We start from the raw sequence: 22,407 nt of genomic DNA on the forward strand, positions 1-22,407 counted from the left end.
GGGTGGGAGTGATAAAGAGGGACTCTTCAGTTATTCATACCAAGAGAGAATTACCATAGGTTTTGAATTGAATGAGCATTAATTTTTCACTAGCTAAAACTGCAAAAATCCTATGATAAGGAAAAGCAAACATCCTCACTGTGTCATATTAACGCTTACTAGTAATCGTGATGGGTTACACATGGACCTTTCCTCCTGGTAGGACAATCTGTGGTTTGTCAAAGGGTTTGTTCTCAGTGTATTTATTCTTGTTTCTAAATCATCCCTAACTTTGCACTCATAAATTCGCCTGCTACCTAGGAACTGGATTTCTCTGCCTCACTTTGTAGCAGGCCAGGGTTCCTGCTATACACCAACCATAGCCTCCCACAAGATGAAGTGCTCAGTTCACTGGTCTTCTCTCTTGACCTTTAATCCTTTCTGCTTTTAATCTGATACACAACTGTACATATCTGTTAATACACTTACTTCTTCCTGCCCACTCTCTCTTCCTGTCTTGATGAAGAAAACTACAACTTCATCCCATCTTTCAGATAAATGTCTTAGAGATACAGTTCCTTTGGGCAGGAATAGCCTTCTCAATAAACAACTCCAGGTATTCTGTCTGTCTTTTTTCATTAAGACACCAAGTGTCTTCATTGGACCATAACTTTGACATTGTGTGTTACTTTGAAATCTTTCTCCTAAAGTATGCATGCAGATCTGCCTATCACTATCTCTGCAATATTACCACTATATACCACTGTCTTGACACCACCTTTGCATAAGTCCTCATGTAGTCCTTTATTTCCTCTGACTATTGCAATTCTTCTCTGTGACCTCCACATCCTGAGTCTCCATTATGTTCAGAAAGCTGATGCCACCCTTCTAACACACACAAGCATGCCTACCTTGCCCCACATCCTGAGACAACTCCATTAGCTCCCCATCCATGTCAGGAGGTGGCTCAAAATTGCCCTCTTTATTTCTTAAAATGCACCATGAACTTCCTCTACCTGCTCCCCTCCACTCAAACGCTTGTCTTATCTCTGTCCCACAACACAGTACCATCGCTGCTGGTGGCAAAGAGTGTTGTGCAGCTCCTGAAATTTGGAATAGCCTTCCCATATATCCACCCGTATACACATGCACTTTCCATCTCATTTCAAATGAAGAGATCTTTTACTGCATTATATAGGCTTCTTAATTTCTTTCCCTCCTCTCTTTTTATTTTTACTTTGTCACTTCAAAGTTAGAAAATTGTCATAGTGACATCTGTACTGTATAACTCTGTAAAGCATTTTGGGATATCATTTGTAGGACAGCCCCTGCATTGTATTTGTTGTAACTCTTTCGTCTGTGAGCTATGACCATCACTGTTGAACATAAATACGCACAATAAAGTAGTTTGGTTGATAAATGGAGATTAAAAAGCCATGATCCCTTTCACAGGTCTGCTAAATACATATTACGGAAACACAGGCTCTTGTTGTGTACAGTTCTCAGAAGGTTAGCTGTCCGAAATGTTGCTATGGCTACTCTGACTCACATGAAAATGTCCCAGAAGAAAAGCTTGCTTCAGGAGCTAAGAGAGCAACATACTCTTCAAAAGAGTTCCTCACACTGTCAAGATGAACACCAATGGCAACTACAGAAAGCAATGGTATTTATAATTTCCTGACCGTTTTCACTATAGTTCTTCCCTTGTATAATGTCTGGCATTGAAAGCAGCCTAGGGAGTCCCAAAAATTAAAGAAATACCCATCATTGACATGTCAGGTGGCTTAGCACAAGTATCATTTCAATAGAAAATTACGGTTTCCTGCAGCCTTAGGTATACAAAGGACATCACTCCTCCTTTAACTGTAAGGCTCCTCTAGCAAGAACAACAAAGATTTTTGTTTTTTATTTGATATGAAAGCAACAGTTGAAACATACAGTGCTAGCATGTAAAGGAAACAAGCCCATGCAACAAGGTGAGAAATTCCCACCAGAGCAGCGAGTAATCGTGCACTGTAAAGACCTTTCGTTGGGGTAAAGGGTTCCTATGTCTCTCAACAGACCCAAAAATATGTTCTGTGGTGGTCATTCACTCCATTCGAGAAGCTGACCATCTTCTCCTTTTCCTTCCCTAACTTAGCAATGTCCTCTAGCTGATCTATTTTATGTGTTTCTAGAGTTGGGAGTTAAATATATTCATTGGCCGTTCTTGAGTGTTTGTCTCTGGGAAAGAAGTATAGTTTGTATCTGCATGACCTTTCTGGAAAGTTAATCTTCAGTTCAATTATTTTCTAATGTATACTTAATATAGATTTCAAATATCAACGTTCCCATCAGGCACTCAGGTTAGTTCCCAACCTATCCAACACTGCTGGATATGTAAGGTTGAATTTCCTATGAAACACAATGTAGCTGTATGACCTATAGAAAGTGCCTTCAGAAGCTAACTACAACTGTAGCAGATGAGTAGCTTCTGTAAAACTCAGCCCTGGTCTTTCTTCAATTGCCTGCCTATTATTTGACTCTATCTTTCATTCTGTGCTTTAAGTAGGAGGGTCAGCAACTTTGTCTGCAACCAGATGCCAGTATAATTTGGATACCCATTTGGTATGGCTTTGTCCATCAAAATATTCCCTATTGAATGTAAAAGTCTTGGATATTATCAATACTGCCTCAGGTTAAAACAAACACATTTTTACCACATTCCTCCTGTTTTTTCATTTAACCTACCTCCCACTTGATACCCACATGGACACTGATTAGCAGCAGAGACTCTGTTCCCCAGCAAGATTCTGGATAGATCAGGTGCAGGGTATGAGGCATGTTCTTTTCACCACCCCCGTCTTGTACTGCTCTGTAGAGGCCAGCCACAAACTGGCCCTCTAAAGAAATGCCAAGAACAGCACCTTATAATTCCCCCTGCCACAGGAGAAAGGGGAAGGAGCTGACTAGCAAAAAAAAGACAAAATCCAAGAATGTTAAATGGGATCCCCCAAAACTAGACTCCAGAGCCCTTACATGAGCAAGGGTGCGAGGGGATAACAGATTGTCTGACTGAGAGTCTGTAAATTGTTTACTTTTACAGTCTTTTTTAAAAGTCATTTAAATTTGAGCATATGCCATTTTAGATGAGCTGCTAGATAGCGTAATGGGGGCAATGAATCTTCTAATTTAGTATAAAACTGTAAATGTCATTCAGGAAAACAGCAACACAAACCCAAAGTTCAACTATGATGAGATGACATTTGTGCCTTGTAAAAGAAGAAAAACAGGTAAATAAAATTCCTGTTGGCTTAAGACAGAAAGAAATCAGAAACTTCTGCCTGAATTATAAATAAAGATGTGTCAAAACAGTCCAGCATTAACATAGGCACCCTCACTCTCCAAAATAACTGTGGGTAGTTATAGTTCTACTCTCATTTTTTACTTTGCGTGAGGAATGTAGTTACTTCGAGCAGCTGCCAGATTAATTTTATTTTGTTGGAAGCTTACCCTCAGAATAAAAAGAAAAGAAAGAAAGAAAGTCCACATTTAATTCTAAATAGCATTGATTTGAAATGCAGTTTTCGTAAACACTCTCTTCAGTGTTGTTCCTGTTTTATCCCATCCTATCCCCTTACTCATATTAGTGTCAGGTTTCAGAGGTGTAGCCGTGTTAGACTGAATCAGCAAAAACAAACGAGGAGTCCTTGTGGCACCATAGAGACTAACGAATTTATTTGGACATAAGCTTTTGTGGGCTAAAACCCACTGATGAAGTGGGTTTTAGCCCACGAAAGCTTATGCCAAATAAATTTGTTAGTCTCTAAGGTGCCACAAGGACTCGTCATTTTTTCATATTAGTATGATATTTTGGAAGGACAAGATGTGTCACAGCATAAGGACTCAATCTGAAGGATTTGAAATCTGCTGTAATCATGGGACTCATCTGAATAGTCTGAGCTCTACATAACATACTGTTTTTAAACACTGAACTATTTCTCCTGGAAGCTGTCTGCTATAATGACAGTACCTTGCTCTTATTTGGCACTTTTCATCAGCAGATCTCCAAGCGCTTTACAGAAGAGGTCAGTATTAGGACTGGCTGGTAAACAATTCAATTTTGCAAAAAGTTTCAAGGTTTCAAAATTAATTTTTGTTCCAATGCAGAACAAAAATTAGAGCTTCTGGAATTTTTCACAAAAAACACGAGAGACAGAGACCAACCACTCCCCACCACACACCTCCCCAGCCAGTAGCCTAGTAGTTAGAGCATTTACGTTGGATGTAGGAGACCTGGTTCAGTTCCCTGTTCTGCCAATTCAGAGTGGGTTGGTTTCCTCTCTCCCCACTTTCAGAAATTCCAGCCTGGACCTGAGAAACTTCCTGATGAAATTTTCATTGAAACCATCACATTTGCACAAAACTTTTCAGTTTTGGCAAAACAGTTTTCAATGGAAAAGTTTTGCTGAAAATTTTTCAACCAGCTCTAGTCAGTATCATTATCCCCATTTTACAGGTGGAAAATCTGAGGCACAGAAGTGAAGTGACTTGCCCAAGGTCACTCAGCAGTGAACTATGCCATGTTATGTGTTAGCTTTCTGTATGCTCACAGATGGGTAGCACATAGAATTTGCTTAAAAAATGTGGTATCTTTTCAGTGCTTCCCATTTGGGGGGGGGGGGACTTCTTGAGATCCAGCAAATCCCTAGATTGCTGCGTGCAAGCAGCACCTGACCAGCTTCTGCCATCGCTAATAGGTATCAATTAAGTAAATAATATTTATAGCAGACCGAGTCAAGGGATATAGAAATAATTGCAATGCCTGGAACATGTTCCTTTGTAGAAAGTATTTTTACCTTACTTATTCTCTCTGGCTTTTACTGAATTTATGTTTAAAATGTGCCTCATTTTCCCCTTCTCTCCTCCTATACCCTCTGCTAGAGAAAACAGGTGTTTTGAATTACTGTTATCTTCTAAGACCTTACAATATACTACCCTCATCACCCTCTTATCTGAGTGCCTGAGCATAGTTGTTACTTAGTGTCTTGCACTGCAAAGGATCCCAAAGTAGTTTTCCTACTTTCCATATAAAAATTGCTTCATTCAAAATGCAGCTGCCTCTGGGATGAAACAAATCATCCATTTAACAGTGCCTAGCAAAACTGAACAAAGGTTTAGGACAAAATAGAAAAAAAAATACAAAACAATTGAAACCGTGGTAAGCAATTGTAGTTACCCAGATTGGAATAAAGCCAGGTCATTGAGGTTAGCACACTAGCTGTTGAAAGCTTAGCTACCAGAAGTAGTCAAGACCTCAGTTTCAAATCTCATCTGAAAGAGGACACCTTCGGCAGCACACTACTCCCTAATAGTACACATGATGAACATTCTAAATACACAACCACTCACCCATCTCTGGAGGGAGCCAGAAATAGGTAATTTAGATGTAGTCAAAAGACAGCCTTGTTGCAGGGGTGAAGGGAATTTCCTTTAAAAACCACATATACAATAAGGTCAACTTCGATATAGCTATTAAGATCAATGGACTTATCCCAAGGATGTCTTTGTCTTCTAAAGAATCAAGAGTCTAATGTCCTGTTATTTGGCATTAAAGGTATGTAGCTCTCATAGCTTTTATGTGATTACTAGGAATCTCACATTCTGGAAGAAGAGGAGAAGCTGGAGGAGGAAACTCAACAAACACGTTTGGAATTTCATCAGCAGTTAGTTGCAGAAATTCAAGAAGCTCTTCAGCTTGTACAGCAGCACATGGAACAAGTGACTGGGCAGGCCTTGCTCCAGCATGCCCGGCAAGAAGCTGCTAATCAAAGCTCCGAGGACGGAGAGGACTTCAAGGTATTTGATCAGCCTTTTTAGGAAATGGGAAATACTTTGTCCGATAAAATGGAGGGACACTAGAGTAATTTATTATCCAGCATAAGAAAGCATCACAAGCGGAAGAACTACAACCTGTTATATGATCTTACAAATGCTGTATAGAGATGCAGAGCTCTTCTGCTGACTCATCCTGGCAGCCAGACCAGGTCTTAGGCCCAATTCAGGAGTAGAAGAGAGTTGAGAGCTCTCTCCAAGACAGCTTTAGTATGGTTAGGAGCATATTGGGACCATTTACTACCCAACACTACCCATTTACAAGGAGTTTAAGGTTAATAAATACTATGAATTAAACAGAATGATTGCCAAGTCAGTCAAGATGAAAATTGGTTGATCCATATTAAAGTATATAGCAAGATTGACAGAGATAAGAGGAGAAGCTGCTTAATTTACTGTATGGTGAAAAATGGGAGAGCTGTGTGCGCATTGTAGCTCAAGAGCAGTCTAGTGTGGAATGGGTTATGGAGACTGAACCCCTCCTTCATAGAAGGGGTCCCCTCCAGATGCAGATTGAGGCATATTAGTAGGGAAATTTGCACTGTCACTGTTCATATTGTACTGTTCTGTGGATAAACAGAGGGCTCTATTTTCCAGACCATCAATCTGGCACATTTCACAAGTACTAAATTCACAGACATGCACTTGCACACATACACACTCACACTTAGAAAATGAAGTTTCTGCAAGTCTTCTATTTTTGCTTCTGACGCAGACAGACAGTTTAGTTCTTCCCTTAATAAATTCATAGCTACTTGTACTGTGTATTGCAGGAGAGACTGAGAGAAGCAGCTGTAGAGAGTGTATATGTGACCAGCAATGGTGTCAATAGACTGGTGCAAAGCTACTACCAGCAATTAGAAAAAATCATGGACGGGCATGAAGACAGAAAACTTCAACAACTGAAATCCCTTCAGGGTATGAAGAATAGCAGTAATTATGGGGTGTTAAGCTTTACTGTTGACAAATGCCATTAACGTGTATGCAGTATGTGACAGGCCCCCTTCTTTGCTACCTGGTAAACCTCACTGCCTGGCCAGTTCAGGTGGTTCTGCAGTCACAAATGTATATCTTTTGCCAAGGTGTGCCTTCTTACATAAGAAAACTATGCAACATTGGTTTGTGGCAAGGACCAGCTTCCCCTGCAGCCCACCTGAGCTTCCTTCTCAGCCACCTTTGCTTCCTGTTTCCTCTCCTTATATTCTCCCTTCCCACCCCCCAATTACCTTGTTAACCCAGGTGATTGCCACCCAGGTGATCACAATCCCCTACCAGAAAGTATCTAATTGCCCTCAGCTGGGCCTGCCCTCAGCTAGGCTGCAGCATTGTCAGTGATCAGGGTGCTGCTCTTAGCACCCTGTCACAGCATATAAAGATATCTTTAAACATTACAGAATGTAACAGTACATCACAAAGTAAATTGAATTTGTAGATTTGCTTGCACCTTCAAAAACAATACAAAGTGCTGGAAGTATAATAATGATAGGCTTTGGTTTCCAAAATGTTACCAGTTCACCGAACTAAGACCGTGGCTATACCAGACAATGACCACCACCTCCCATTCAGTTTTCTGTGCTGAAGCATGCGATATAAGGGGTAGGAACTCCAATGCATTTTAGAGCCTGCATTGTTGAACAGGAGCCATGCAGTAAAGGGTCCCGGTATGTGTCATTCAGGGTCTGATCCTGAAAGATGCTGAGCGAGTGTCCTCAACTCTTGAAGGCTTTGGCCCTGATTCAGTAGTGCATCCCTAGTCAGCTCTGAACTTAAAAACCTGCTTAAATCCCAGTGTCTTTGATGGGTCTAAGCAGCTGGCTACAGTTAAGCATGTGCCAAAGTATTTTCCTAATAGGGATGTATTTAAACATATGTCTAAACGGTTTGCTTAAGCAGGGCTTTGAATATCACTCATGACGGAGTGACAAAATATGGAGTGAGAGTTATGGCAGTTACTCATTTTGTTGTCTGTTTGGGTAATATTAATGGTTCAGCACATGAGTATTACTGCTTACAAGCTGTGTGAGATTTAAATTTATAAGCAGCTGCTAAGAATGTGGTTTTGCTCTTTGATTGAAGATGCAGTTAGGGGGAAAAATACTGTCATTGCACTACTTGAGTATAAACCTACTAGCATGATAGAGCAGAAATTTATTTATGTTGGTAATAAAAACAGGAGTGTATCAGGCCCTCGATAATACTGTCTAGACCTGTGTGGCCCAAGACACACCCAGTGAAGAATCACAAATCAAACAAAAAGCAATCATGAATTACTAGAGTGAAAGAATAGTTAAGACCCATGTGCTTTTACTGCTATCCATCTTAGGTTTCTAATAGCTATGAACCACTTCTTCTCTTTTGTGATTCTTGTTTTTATTACGTTAGGAGACAGAGTTCTATAGCACTTTCATCTATCTTTTAACTCTTGCCACCGGTCATTAACCATAACCTCTCTGAGAAACTTCAAATTGGTGCCTTTTCTTCAGATGCTGCCCTGTGACAGCTGCTTCTTGCTCCTTGCCTCTTGTTTTGCTTTCTCCTTATCTTACTGTCTACTCTAGGTCCAACTGTGCCTGACGTACTGCTTGGAAACAGCTGCCATCTCATCCACTTGGAAGTCTGCCATACTATTTTCAGGAGAGGATTGGGCTTGTGCTTGCATCAAGTGCTCCCCTGTGCTTAGGAAAACAAGGAGCCTGCAGCAGCGGTTAGCATAAGCGGTGCCTGTGCTCTTCATTAAAGCATAAGACTAATAAAACTAAACAAGTTTAGAAACCGGGGACTACATCCATTCCTTGTTTTTGACTTCAGTGTAGTTAAACCCAGAATGGATTAGGCCCTTGAGATTAGCCGGGCTTGTTCTTGCCTTCTTCATCGCCCCCTCAAAAAGAAATCAAAATGGGTATGCCTTGAAAACTTCACAACCTAGTTGTTAGTATGAAGGACTCGTGGCTAGCAGAAGTCTAGATTGTAACCTGAGCTGAGTTCTATGACCTGTCACTTGAATTTCTTGTACATTTCTTTTCAGTCTACTGGAAAAAGTGCATAAAAATAATAATTGCCTGAAAATTACCACCTGCATCCGAGCCTGTCTGAAAAAGTGATTTACAAAAAGACTGACCAATTTTTCAACAAATTACAGTAGCATAAGTATACACACTAGGTGTATGTAAGATGTACTTTACACATTAAAACAGCACTAACTTTGGAAAGACTGGCATTGTATTGCATTGTGCTGATAAGAAAATTAATATATTGTCACAACTCAAAGTAAAAACGTCACAAGATTTGTTATTTTGAGCAAAAGATTTTACAGAAATGTTATTTTAGCAGAAAGAACTGAAAGTAACAGACTCAGAAAAAAACAAGAAGAAAATGAACAAACATTGAAAGAAAAAGTGAATCAAAGCACCCTGAACATGTCATCAGCAGTCCATCAAAGGTGAGAGCAGGCGGGAATATTACTTATTCTTGATATTTAAATCATGAGTTGTTTCAGTTTTGTGAACTGAGCTGTGATTAAATAACTTCCAACAACAGACCACAAAAACTTGTTCTTGACATTTGTTTGTGTTTTGCCTTTAAAGAAAAAGGAAAGTGTATTCTCAATTTGTGTGCATCTGAGCTCAGAGAATTGCTGTCACAATTAAACATTTTGATGTTCATTAATCACAATACATAAAGTAACACATAAGGCACTTGCTATCAGAACAGTTTTTTGTAAAAAAAAAAAATTTAAACCATTTACTAAACTTTTAAAAGTTCTTTGGAGTAAATATGAGATTGAGACTTTCAGATACATCATATTCTGTCTAATCTGGTTAAAACAATGAAATCAACCTTAGTACAAGCAGAAGTACATAGTGATGGAGAATGAAGTTTTTGGTTAATCCAAAGTAGTATTTTAGAAATTAATCAATCAACACTTGCACCACACTTGTCATTGTGATTTCTTCTAAGGCCAAATCCTGGTTCTAAGGAAATCAGTGGGGAAGTTGTTTCATTCCATGCTCAAAGAGCAATTAGAAAAAGCCAACATTCCATAAGCATTCAACATTAAAATGGGCCTTGATCATTTAATTTGGTGGTGTACAGGTGGCGTTCGTATTTGAGAATGCTCTAGGACAGCGTTTCTCAGCCTTTTTGTGCTGGCGACCCCCTTTGGGCTTAAAAAAAAAAAACAATCGACCCCTCCCTCCCCCCTTACTAAAAGCTTGAAAAGGTAGGGGCTGAAGTGGCCTGATCCCTGCTACCTGGGGCAGAAGCTGCCCCTGCCCCACCTAAACCTGTCCCGCAACCCCCAGGTTGAGAAACACTGCTCTAGGAGATCAAAGGCACTAATAGTTCTCAGGAATCTTGTGGGTGATTAATAGCGCTAATAACTGATCAGAGGAAAGAAGCATTTCAGATTCAGCAGAGTTACAGAAATTCAGGTTCTACTGTACTAATATTAATCTTTGGCTAGCAAAACAAGCCAAGCAAAGAATACATTTGCTAATACAAGTTTGGCTCAGTCTCAACTAAGCTGTGTAATGCCAAGAGTGAAATTCCTAATTCTTTTCTCTTCTAGCTGTGCTTCCACAAGTAACTTCTCTTGGCACGTGGAGGATACAGGGAAAGACAAAAGAGCTGATTTGAAAATACCATGCAGAATATAACATTGTTTTTTAGGTCAGCCTCTAACCTTAGAACATTACAAAAGAGGGCCTAAATCTTACCAAAAGACTATCCAAAGCAACATATGCCCCTGCAGTTTGGAGGAAGAGCAAACCTACCAAAAAAGAAAAAAAAATCATATTGCATTTAGTGACTATGGAAGCTGTTAAAATTAATTGCTTTGGCAAAATTAATGGTCTTTTTATGGCTGCAAGGGGTGATTTTAGTAGTCAGAGTTTCTCACTCTGTAAGAAACTTTCTGAATAGCACAAAAATAGATCTATTCCCTAGGTTAAACTCACTAAACCCTCTTGAACTAGCCTGCTTTCCTTCACCAGGATGTTGTTACAACAACAAAAATTCTTGGCTCATTTTGATGTGCAGCAGCAGGTTCGTGTGGACTCCTTAAAACAGAAGATATTGATATTGCATCATCTAGAAACACAGCTTGAAAATCAGCTAAAGGTAAATCAAGGTAAAACAAGTTGCAGGTATAGTTAGCTGAGGACCTGCTCCTGCTTCTGTTGAAGTCAGTGGCAAAACTTCTGAGGGGCTCTGAGGGCTTTTTCCAAAGCCCATTGAAGTCAACAGAGAAATGCCCCATTGACTTTAGTGGACTGTGGATCAGGCTCCCTAAGTTTGCAGAAGCCTTTTCAAGAGCAGACCAAATAACGTGTTAAGTCCAATCCTCCTAAAGGGTATTCCATTAGCACAGAGTACAACATTTGATGAGTAGTTTTTATTTTAATGTGCATTTTTCTCACCTCAAGTTCCCTCTGGAGCCAGTTGTGAGCATGCCCACCCTATCATGGAGAGAACATTTTTGTCATCTCCACATCACTTTCTCTTTGCTGAGCAAAAGCAGAGGACATAGCCTTCTTATTACTACTACTAGTACATACTTCGGTTCACAGATGTGACCCTGGTGACTGCCTTGCTCTTCACACTTCCAAATCCACCTATGAGTAGGCTAGGATGGCCTAGAATCAAACTGTTTGAACTTTGTTAGCATTCTTCTCTTTTTATAAAGTATCATAATAAGTCTTCCTTTGTGTTCAGCAAGCAGAACAGGATTTCATCACTGAGCTGGCTGCGTTGGCCCGAGTTCCCCTCACAGTGCGCAAGCAGCCTTTAAATAGGAGCATTCAATCAGGTTAGTGTTGAGATGCTTGCTTGTTTGGAGTTTTTTGTTTTTGTTTTTTTTAAAGCTTCATGCATGGCAAGGGATTTGCAAATTATACACACACCCGCTTTTCTTATAAAATTAGCTCTGAAAACAGGCAATATGTTTAGCCAATTTAGATTCCAATCCAGGCTGATATAGGGCCTCAGATTTACGGGCCAGCACTTTTACCCATTTACCTTCCCCAGATCAGTGTATACTCAGTGGGAAAATAGAGAGAGAGGTATTCAAAAAATAAATGCTCTTGGGGACCCCTCTGTTTAAATGGGTTGAACTATTTATCTAACAGAGGACTCTCCTAAGCTCTTTCAAGCCCAAGACATTAGTTTGCTGGCTATCCTCCTGTCTGACCACACTAGGAAGGATATTCTGAAAGGCACAAATGGCAGCGAGGCACCCATCTCGCACTGAAAATCAATGGGAGTTGAGGATATAACTGCCATTAGTACCTTTGAAAACCTCCCCCTGAGTGGGAAAGGCTTCCAAGTTATCTGCCACTCCTAGCTGAGAGTGGTGGACTTTCCTGCTGGGTTACATCTGGTAAAAGATAGATATAGGCACCAAATAAAAAGATTCAGCTCTGAACATGCATCAGGGAAAAGAGAGAAACTCTGCTAAGTAGAGCTGCTTCATGAAAGTTACCATATCATTTTACACATTTGTGTGAGTCTTACCAGAGATATATCCAGCAGCTTAAGGCCTCAGCTAGCTTAATTCTTCAAACCAGAATAACTTTTGACACCTTCGGCATCCTCTTCAGAAACACCTGACCATAAAGAAGGACTCCATTCACAGATTAAAGTTATTTGTAATCAAACAAGCATCAGAACTGAATCACCCAGGTTTCTCTCTCTGGATGGGGAGGAAGGAATAATCCTCCTTCATTCCCCACCAGCAGCCTAAAAAAGTAAACTCCTATGAATAAGTACAATCATAGGGGCTTTGCATACTTACAGGAATTAACTGCAGCCTTAATTAATTCACTGTTTAAACTGACATGGACAAATTTCTTAAAATGACATCTAGTTTTGTGCCTACCATCCATTGTGGAGCTAAAACTGCAGGTGCAGTTAAATGAGTGTGCAACCTCCAGGTTGAAAATCCAGGACCTAGTTGAATCCACTAATCAATTGCAGTAGTGAAATATTTAGGGTGAGGTTTCAGTTAGGACCACAAGTTCCATTAAGAGTCAATGGCACTAATACTCCTAATTAACTCATTTAGGCACTTTTGAACCCACCCTACCTCATCCCCATGCTATCATCCTCCCCGCAACCATTGCTTGTCCCTGTGGGTCCTTAACTATGAATGCAAAACTAGAGGCATGGTTGAGACCACACAAAAAATATGGATCATTAACATCAAAAGTTTGTCTACACGTTTCCTTAAAATTACAAAGCAATGGCCTTATTCTTTTGGTTGTAGCTCACAGCAATCTCCATTAGTTTGCTAATGCACTTATCTGCTTAAAAATTACCTAATTCTGGCATAATGTCTTAAAGCACATTCTAAAACATGTCAGCCTTTGACAGGTGTGAAAAGAAAGACATGCTCACTGCATGGTAAATCATAATTGAAAGAAGTTACTGTGGTGATTTTAACCCACATTTCCATGCCTTTTCAGGAAAAAGCCAAAAATCAAAAAGGAAGAACTCCCATTCCTGGGGAAAAGAGGATTCTGGTGACTTCAATGAAAAATGACCAGATGCCCCAGGAACAGACTTCTGTATCAGTCAGAAGCTAAAATGGATGCCTACTGAAAAGCATGTTTATAATAACTGATAAAAAATCTGTTTCTTAAGAAAGTACATTGATCTGATTGAAAAAATATAGTATCTACATTCTTTCCTCTTCTGACCAATATTCTTGTTAAAGCATGAACATACTCTTCCCATCATCCTTTTTAAATGCAGGAAGAGCTTCTAAATTTGGCTCCCTAGTCTGTTTTTTTAAATTTTCACTTTAATTTTAGATAGCAATAAGAAATTGTACGTTTCTGTCCAAGCTTGGTATTTCTTACACATGGGGATAGAGTCACAGCTGGTGTAATTCAACCTAGGTCTATTGAAGTCAGTGGAACTACGATGATTTACAACAGACAAAATCTGGCCACTAGTATCTAAATAGCCACTGCCTCTGTTTCCTGGACAAAAGCAGGTGCTGATTGTTGGCTTCTGGAGGAGCAGAGCTGACAGCTTTTGCTATCAACATAATCACTGTTTGAAACATCTCCTAGGGTGCTAACTAGACAAGGAGAAAGAGGCTCAAAGCTGAAGTATGCCAGCTGATTATTGGGGGGACAGCTCAAATTGGTTCACTGGTTGCTGGGGCTTGATGCATTGAACAGATCCTTCTGACAGGCACTACAAATATATCCAGCAGATATATCTTGCTTTTCAAGAACCCTATAGAGCCTTTAGGAAGAGTATTTATCCCCTGAGTGACCTTGGGCTTGGATTGCTTTTAGAAGATGGCTCTTGTCCCTGATAGCATGATTACCATGCTTTCTTGCACCCCGCTTTCCTTCAGCAAACAAGACATTTGTAACAGGGGGAAAGAGCACAGGGCAGATCAGTGTATATTTATCTTGTATGTTTTGGCAGGCCTAAGTCAAGTTGCAGCCAGAAAGTGAAAGCCTAATATTACAATGAAACAAACTCCCTTCTGTTATTAAAATAGAGAATTTTGGTCTGAAATTTTATTTTGTTGGGTTTGTTTTGTTTTCTAATCAGAAACAAATTGCAGAGGCAGCATGAAACTGAAATTGATCAAGGGAAGAATTCAGAGATGCAGGAGAGGTGCAACATGTAGTGAAAACAGTTCTCAGAATTGTCTGTCAGCCTGAATGTTGAGTCCCAAAGCATTTTTCTGGACAAACTGAACTACTGCAAATATTTACTGAGCAGGATCTTTGGGGAACAAATAAGGACCTCATTAAAAACTAAGAAGCCTTATTCCACAACTGTGAAGCAGCGTAAACACAACTCCACTACATGGAGATACAGCATGTGGCCATCTTCCTTAGGCTGATCATGAAACATTCCCATTTGGTTCTGTACAAAAGAACAGGAAGCCAGCTGTGTCCACCAGCTAGAGCTCTGAGAAAGGTTTCCTTTTTGTGAAAAGTAGCTGGATTTGCAGAAAGTCCCCAGCTCGCTGAAATCAAGAAAAAGAAAAGGGGGGACACCGCCTCCAAAAGGAGAGCTTATTAGAGCGGGGGGATGGAGGGGAGGAAGAATATTCTGACCCTTTGGCCAGCCAGGATCCAGGAATTAGAGTTCCAGATTGGCATAAAAACTTGGTATGGTAATGGGTCTCTCTTAGAAATCTGTGCCTTTAGGTTAAATAAAGATCTGAGTGTAGCCTCAAGCAAATTCAAGCCCATCGTGTTGGGCAGTGGTACAAAGGGGGCCTCTTTCTGGCAGGGTGGGGATGGGAAACGAAGCCTGTAGAGGATAGATGGTAGCTCTGAAAGGTCAAACTACAAAGTAAACAAAAATCATTTGTAAGTATTGACTGATAATAAGCAGTATTAGTTAACAGTAGACAGCATTAAAAATGAGGAGTAAACATAGCAAGGCCCTCATTGCAAAACTACTGTCCACTGCAGCTCCCATTGAATTCTTCTGAAAAACCAGACAAACAGTTTCAAAAGAGAATGCAGAAGCAGTGCACATTCATAACCCCAGCTGAAGTCAGATACTCAGCACTTCTGAAAATCAGATGGAGACAACAATTGAAAACCTGACAAGTGTTTGAATATGAGATGCTAGATGAAAACTTAAATCTAGGGGAAACCTGTGACAAAGTGACTTGTTCCCATAGAAACTGAAGCAACTGACATGTGAAGCCCTGTTACTAAAGAGGGCTCTGTCTGAGCAAGAATAGTACACAGCATTCAAAGCAACAGGTATTTAAGCCCATGATTACCAAGGTGAGATGACTGTTCATTAGGGCAGCAGAGCCCAACCTCTCTCATTGAAAGAAACAGAGCGGACACTGATGACAAACGTTTCCTTTTACATTTTCCCCACCCCCCCTTCCTTTCCTTATCCTGGGGTACTGTATTTATTTAGCAGAACCTAAGGCTCTTATAAGCCCTTTCCACCTAGCATCTCAGGTCAGATGCATCTTGCTGAGCCATTAAACAGCAAGAAAAAAAAGAAGCAGTCTAAACCATCACTAAATCCCCCCTCCACAGCTCTTTTGGCCATAGTCCTTGTACAGGCCTTCTGGCATATTCTGCTGATCTCTCTCAGGCCTTTCCTAGCAAAGGCCAACAGGTTATATACTTCCTGATGTGTAAGGCTAATTAACAAGGGCCATCTCCCAAGTACTCCTAAATGTTTAACCCCAGCTGGTCCAGATACCACCCTGTAGTGTGTAGAGAGGGGTAGTACATTTTATTTCCAGGGACCAAATTATGGTGTGCTTTCACCATGGCTGGTTTCTCCCCCTGAACGCCAAAAGAGCCATCACAGTAGCCTTTTTAAAGGCTAGGCCAGTATAGAAGTGTTCAGAATAGATAACTGTATTTATAGTTACAGGGCCAGAGCCTCAGCCAGCGCCAAGTGGTGTGTCACGCAGTCAAAGTCAATGGAGCTATGCCACCGTCTGAGGATCTAGCACAATACTTAGGTAAAGAGTTGATGCAACGGCACAATGTGGAAGTTATTACTGTTAGACAAAAGTGTGCTACCATTATTGCCCGTGGCATTTCTCCTTAGCTTCAATGTAAGCTCTTACCTTGAATGTCTGGGTTTTGATCAGTGCTTCCCACACAGAGCTGGTAGCATGCAGCCTGCAACCAGGTGGTAGTTATGCTCATTAAAATTACAATGGTGGCACACCAAGGGCTTATTGAGTTTAGATGTGGTGTGCTAATGCTTAACATTGTAGAATGGCTGTTTTAGAGTAACAGAATCAATAAAAGTCTAAAAGATATTTAAATGGACATGAGGCGTCTACCGTAAATACAGTAGAGTGGGATTTGATCTATTTTTTATTTTATTTTGAAACAGTGTTTTACATATTGCTGTTTTTCTATTTGCACCAAGATTTTGTAGAAATGTTATTCTTCATGGCTATCTCAGATTTGTATATTATTATTATGGAGCAGAAGCAAGATGTGGTATCTATTACATTTTTGCATTCCCTAGTCTTTAAGTCAGCTTTCAGTTTTCTTCATGCCTTTTTATTATAGTTCATTATCTTTCCTCTTTTTTAAAAAAATTTCATTCCAAGCAGCTAATTGTTGTTGGCTGCGTACAGTACCTAGATAATGTATTTAACTGTGTTTATATCATATGAAATGTGTATTTAGTTAATCAATTGTAAAGTTTTCCTTAAAAGCACTTTTTTTACCTACTTAAAATAGATTCATACTTTACGAATCACAACATGGCCCATCTGTGTAATAAAGTAGAATATAGTGCTTGCAGTTAATTTCTGAAAATGGAATAACCAGACCATGCACTTTATTAAACATGTTACATGCCACTGTAAATAGGTTAATCATTCTGTCAGTCAAGATCAAAATAATGCATGGTCTTTCCAAATTGTACCTCTTACAGTGTTTTGCTCTGCTATTTCAATGGATTGCTGAGCTGCAACAGTCATATTAACCTACTGGCTATACATTTTACTCACCTATTTCTCAAATGTTTTTAAATTGGTGGAACATATTTGCCCATATCTGAGCAGCGTGGCCCTGCTGACCCCCCTCAGCTATCAGAGCTATGCAGCTAGCAAGAATGCAGTTTTTAAGGTTCAAGTGGCACATATATTTTATACACTATTGTAAATTATACAGGAAAGATGCAGCATCCCATCACAATTAATATGTAGTTTAATCAATAAAACCTAGTCACGTTATAGCCATCGTGACTCATCCAGAAATTACTGAATTTTAATAAGAGAGACTGGAGATGACATTTTTTCTTCAGGAATGTGGAAATGTGCAAAAGACCTCAAAATCTAGCCAGCAGTGCCCCCTTATGGCAGCAAATATAGTTGTTCCTTCTAATAAAAAGTAGATCCAGATTCTCTGGTAGGGCCAAAGAGAGCAAATGTAGCTTCACATCACCTTTCATTCCCTGGCTTTTAGGGCTGGCCAGGGACTATGTCAGCTCCCGCCCCCCATAAGACAGAGAAGCTTCAGGGTTACTCTAACTCAGTGTTTCCCAAACTTGGGACGCTGCTTGTTCAGGGAAAGCCCCTGGCAGGCCAGGCCAGTTTGTTTACCTGCCATGTCCGCAGGTTCGGCCGATCGTGGCTCCCACTGGCCGCGGTTTGCCACTGCTAGCCAATGGGGGCTGTGGGAAGCGGCACGGGCCGAGGGACATACCGGCTGCTGCTTCCCGCAGCCCCCATTGGCCTGGAGCGGCAAACCGCGGTCAGTGGGAGCCACGATCGGCCGAACCTGCGGACGTGGCAGGTCAACAAATCGGTCCCGCCCGCCAGGGGCTTTCCCTGAACAAGCAGCGTCCCAAGTTTGGGAAACACTGCTCTAACTTAAGCCTGGCTTCCCCTGGCCACTCCAACAGCTGGAGCATAGAACCATCTCACCCATCCCCTCACCTTTTCCCCAGAAATGCCATCTGTGTCTTTGCCACACAAGGATTTTCTCACTTTCCTTAGAAAATTATTCCCTTGTCTAATAGGACAATTCCATTCTTAAAAATATTTTCCTAGTAATCAACTTAAAATTTCCCTTTCAGTTTCAACTCATTACTCCTAGTTATTTCTCCCTTTTTTCCATGGTAAATATGCCCACTCCCACTTTGATGGTGACACTCGTCCTGTACCTATAGACTCTAATTCACTGTCCACTGTCACCACTTGAGTGGAATTCACATGTGTGCAGAGGGCACTACATGACTTAAGTCCCACTTCAGTCCTTTTTTGAGGGTGTAAATGGCTCGTAGTCCTTTTGTTTCCTCTGTGCACAGGAGTGAAAGTCACCCTTTTTGCATTCCAAATTTTCCGATCTCTTCACCACACCCAGTGGACAGGCTGTGGTTCAACAGCCCTTCCTGCCAATTGGTAGGGCATTTCACTCAGAGGCCAGAAGATGTAGTGGTCAAGCCGTGATCTATCATTTCCAATGCTCCAGAGTTCTCCAGCAAGATGGAGTGGGGCAGGGCACGGAAAAGGTAGGTGAACCCAATTCCCGCCTCTCCACTGGGTCCAAAGCCAGGGCCAAGGGAGGAGAGGCATGGAATGTCTCAGTTCCTTCTTCCTAGTACACCTGCCTAGCTTCTCCTGGGTCGCTTAATACCTCCCCTCTGTGTTTTCAGTATGGGCCATGAGCCTACTCCCCCCACTCCTAGGAAGAGTTCCCAATCAATCTCAGCAGCAGAATTGGTCAAATATTTTTAGCTCCTTCCACAGTGCTCAGTGGTTCTCTGTAAGCAGGGAGTCAGGATGGGAAAAGGGTCAGGCCCCTATCCTCCCAGCTGGGGAGGTCTTACCCTCAATCCAGGCTCTTCTTCTGTGGGTTGCTGTGTCCCCAGAAGCTGCACATTGGCTTCCTCCCTTCAGACAGTCCCTCATCCACTCCCCCTGCTTGACATTGAGTCCCCTTTTGAGCAGATCCTCCATTTGGAGCATGCGATGCAGCTCCTGCAGGGTGGGGTCCTCTTGGCCAGGTATTGCCCATTCACTCCATTTATGTGTCTGTAAACCCTAGCAGAGTGACACTATATCTAATGCTTTACTGGCATCCACATATTAACATTTCTGCATCCGCACTGGTCTTCTGTTGAGGTCCCTTCCCGCCTCTGAATATTTGTTACACTTTAAAAAGTATTTTTAAGTAGGGGTTGGCCTTAGATTTACTAATCAAGAAATGTTTTGCTCCTGCTTTAGTTAAGTGCACTGCCTAGCATGATTCCCAGTACTAAGAGTCCTCAGAATGCTGCTAAGTAGCTTTGCCAGCTGACCACAAGGTCACAGGATATAGTCGATGCAAACTTAAGGGGAAGGTACCAGGGCTTAATTTGTGCCACGGCTGAGCCCCAGCGCCCCTAGGCTGGGCAGTTCAGAGCCCCAGCACCTCTGGGCTTCCACGTCAGTTACGAAAGTAAAAAAATTACTTTTTTTTAAAAAGAGGAGCCCCGTCACCTCTTTCATTACAAATTAAGCACTGGAAGGTATTCATCTAAACCCTGATTAACATGTGGAAAACATGCCTTTTAGTGAGAGACTGAAGAAGCTTGATCTATTTAGTATCTCCAGGAGACAGTTAAGAGGTGACTTGATCACAGTCTGAAGTACTCTCAAGGGGAGCAAAAAAAATTATATTAAAGGATTCTTCAAGCTAGCAGACAAAGACATGACAGGAAACAGTGGCTGGAAGTTGAAGCTAGACAAGTTCAGACTAGAAATAAGAGCCAGAGTTTTAACAGTGAGGTTCGTTAACCATTGGAACAATTTACCAAGGGTCGTGGTGGATTCTCCATCACTGGCCATTTTAAAATCAAGATTGGATGTTTTTCCAAAAGCTGTGCTCTGGTTCAAACAGGCAGTCATCCAGGGAACTCCTATGGCCTGTGTGATGCAGGAAATCGGATTGTATGATCACCATGGTCCCTTCTGGCCTTATAATAAAAGATTTGATGTAATTCCTGCATCAAGCTCATAACTTCTGTTTGAGTTACAGCATGAGGCCCATGTTATGCATGACATCAGGCTAGATGATCATAATGGGTCCTTCTGGCCTTAATCAGTGAATCCATCAAAGGCCTCCAATGAGTGCTGCCTGGGCAGACCCCACTGAAGTCAGTAGGGTCCACCTACTGAAAGCATATTGTAGGACTAGGATCCTATCAACTGGTATGGATGAGTGTGTCTGGGAATTATAGTGTTCTTTTTGCTGGCCATCAATCCATTTGTCTCCTGTATAAAGCCTGGGCATAAACACAGCTAGCCTCTTCCTAACACTTTTACTTTAACCTGTGTCACAGAGTCCCCGGGCGATGCTCTGGAACTGCTCCCTACGAAGCCAGTCAGGACTCTGGGGAAGTCTCCTTTCTGTGAGCAGACTGTCTTCAGGACATACAGCTCACACAACTTCCACCTTCCTGGATCTGACCTCGGAGCATTCAGCATCCTCTGCTCCTCCGCGCGCTTCCCACAGCGAGTCCGCCCAGGCGGGGTCCTGGGGAAGCCAGAGGGTCCTGCACCCCAACTGCGCAGTCAGACGTGATTCTCAGCCAGCCAGTAAAACAGAGGTTTATTAGATGACAGGAACATGGTCTAACACAGAGTTTGTAGGTGCAGAGAACAGGACCCCTCAGCTGGGTCCATTTTGGGGGGCAGTGAGCCAGACAGCCACATCTGCACTTCACTCTATGTCTCCAGCCAGCCCCAAACTGAAACTCTCTCCAGCCCCTCCTCCTCTGGGCTTTGTCCCTTTCCCTGGCCAGGAGGTCACCGGATTCCTTTGTTCTCCAACCCTTTATCTCTCACCTTGAAGGGGGGAAGGGCCCAGGCCATCAGTTGCCAGGAAACAGGGTGTCAGCCATTCTCTGTGTCCAGACCCCTGCACACATCTGCCCTCTAGGGCTCTGCAAGGATCACGCACCCTTATCCCACCACCTAGATACTTAAGAACTGCATAGGGGAAACTGAGGCACCCCCACAATATTCAGAGGAAACATTAAGAACAGTCCCTCTTCATCACAACCTGATACTAGCAGCCTGGGACCAGCTAAACATGCAGTGTGCTACAGATTCATCACTGACTTAAAGCAAATACTTCTGTGTATTGAATTCATTGGGCACAAATTCATGAAGGACAGTCATGTTTTATTTAGAGATTTAGGGCTAGGAGCATCATGCACCTGAGAGGGGTGCAAAAATAGCGTTTTACACACACAACCCTGGCCAGGCACTAGTTTAGCCTCCAGAGCTCCAATCTCGGAGCTGCTCTAAGTGGTGCCCAGCTGCACCAATCTCCAAGAGGCCGTTTGGGCAACTAAATATCACAGAAGTACAGTAGCACTCTAATCATGCGTCTTTCCCCTACGTACACCCCTAAACCAAGCGTTATGAGGGACATGGCATGGAGCTGACTACACTGGCTTGATGCTACCTGGGAATTACCTTTATACTAGGGGAATCCCCAGATAGCTGCTTGTGCTGATTTTCCATCACCCTGGCAGCACTGGAGCAGTGCAAAGCCCCTGGAGCGTGGATCAAGGATCAAGCCTCTGACACCTAGAATGTGTAGCTGTGTCAAGGTTCCTTCCCCACTCTGAACTCTAGGGTACAGATGTGGGGACCTGCATGAAAATCCCCTAAGCTTATTTTTACCAGCTTAGGTTAAAACTTCCCCAAGGTACAAACTATTTTAAATGTTGCCCTTGGATTTTATTGCTGCAACCACCAAGCGTCTAACAAATATATCACAGGGAAAGAGCCCGCTTGGAAACGTCTTTCCCCCCAAAATCCTCCCCAAATGCTATACCCCCTTTTCTGGGGAAGGCTTGATAAAAATCCTTACCAATTTGCATAGGTGAACACAGACCCAGACCCTTGAATCTTAAAAACAATGAAGAAGCAATCAGGTTCTTAAAAGAAGAATTTTAATTGAAGAAAAAGTAAAAAGAATCACCTCTGTAAAATCAGGATGGTAAATACCTTACAGGGTAATCAGATTCAAAACATAGAGAATCCCTCTAGGCAAAACCTTAAGTTACAAAAAGACACAAATA

General features: G+C 41.7%; 1 protein-coding gene across 3 annotated transcripts in view; it reads left to right on the plus strand.

Moving 5' to 3' along the window:
• EVC (EvC ciliary complex subunit 1) overlaps positions 1-14,385 on the plus strand; it is an 80,251-nt gene extending 65,866 nt beyond the window's left edge. For 2 of the 3 annotated variants that reach the window (XM_073342535.1, XM_073342534.1), the window contains 7 exons: positions 1,432-1,642; positions 5,611-5,817; positions 6,627-6,771; positions 9,181-9,292; positions 10,845-10,971; positions 11,566-11,659; positions 13,314-14,385. In XM_073342535.1, coding sequence (XP_073198636.1) covers positions 1,432-1,642; positions 5,611-5,817; positions 6,627-6,771; positions 9,181-9,292; positions 10,845-10,971; positions 11,566-11,659; positions 13,314-13,390 — 973 coding nt within the window. In that variant the 3' untranslated portion in view covers positions 13,391-14,385. The other variant, XM_073342536.1, reaches the window with a different exon arrangement.
• Positions 14,386-22,407: the final 8,022 nt, after the last annotated feature.

The sequence above is a fragment of the Lepidochelys kempii genome, chromosome 4 (genome assembly GCF_965140265.1).
Source record: "Lepidochelys kempii isolate rLepKem1 chromosome 4, rLepKem1.hap2, whole genome shotgun sequence".
NCBI lineage: Eukaryota > Metazoa > Chordata > Testudines > Cheloniidae > Lepidochelys > Lepidochelys kempii.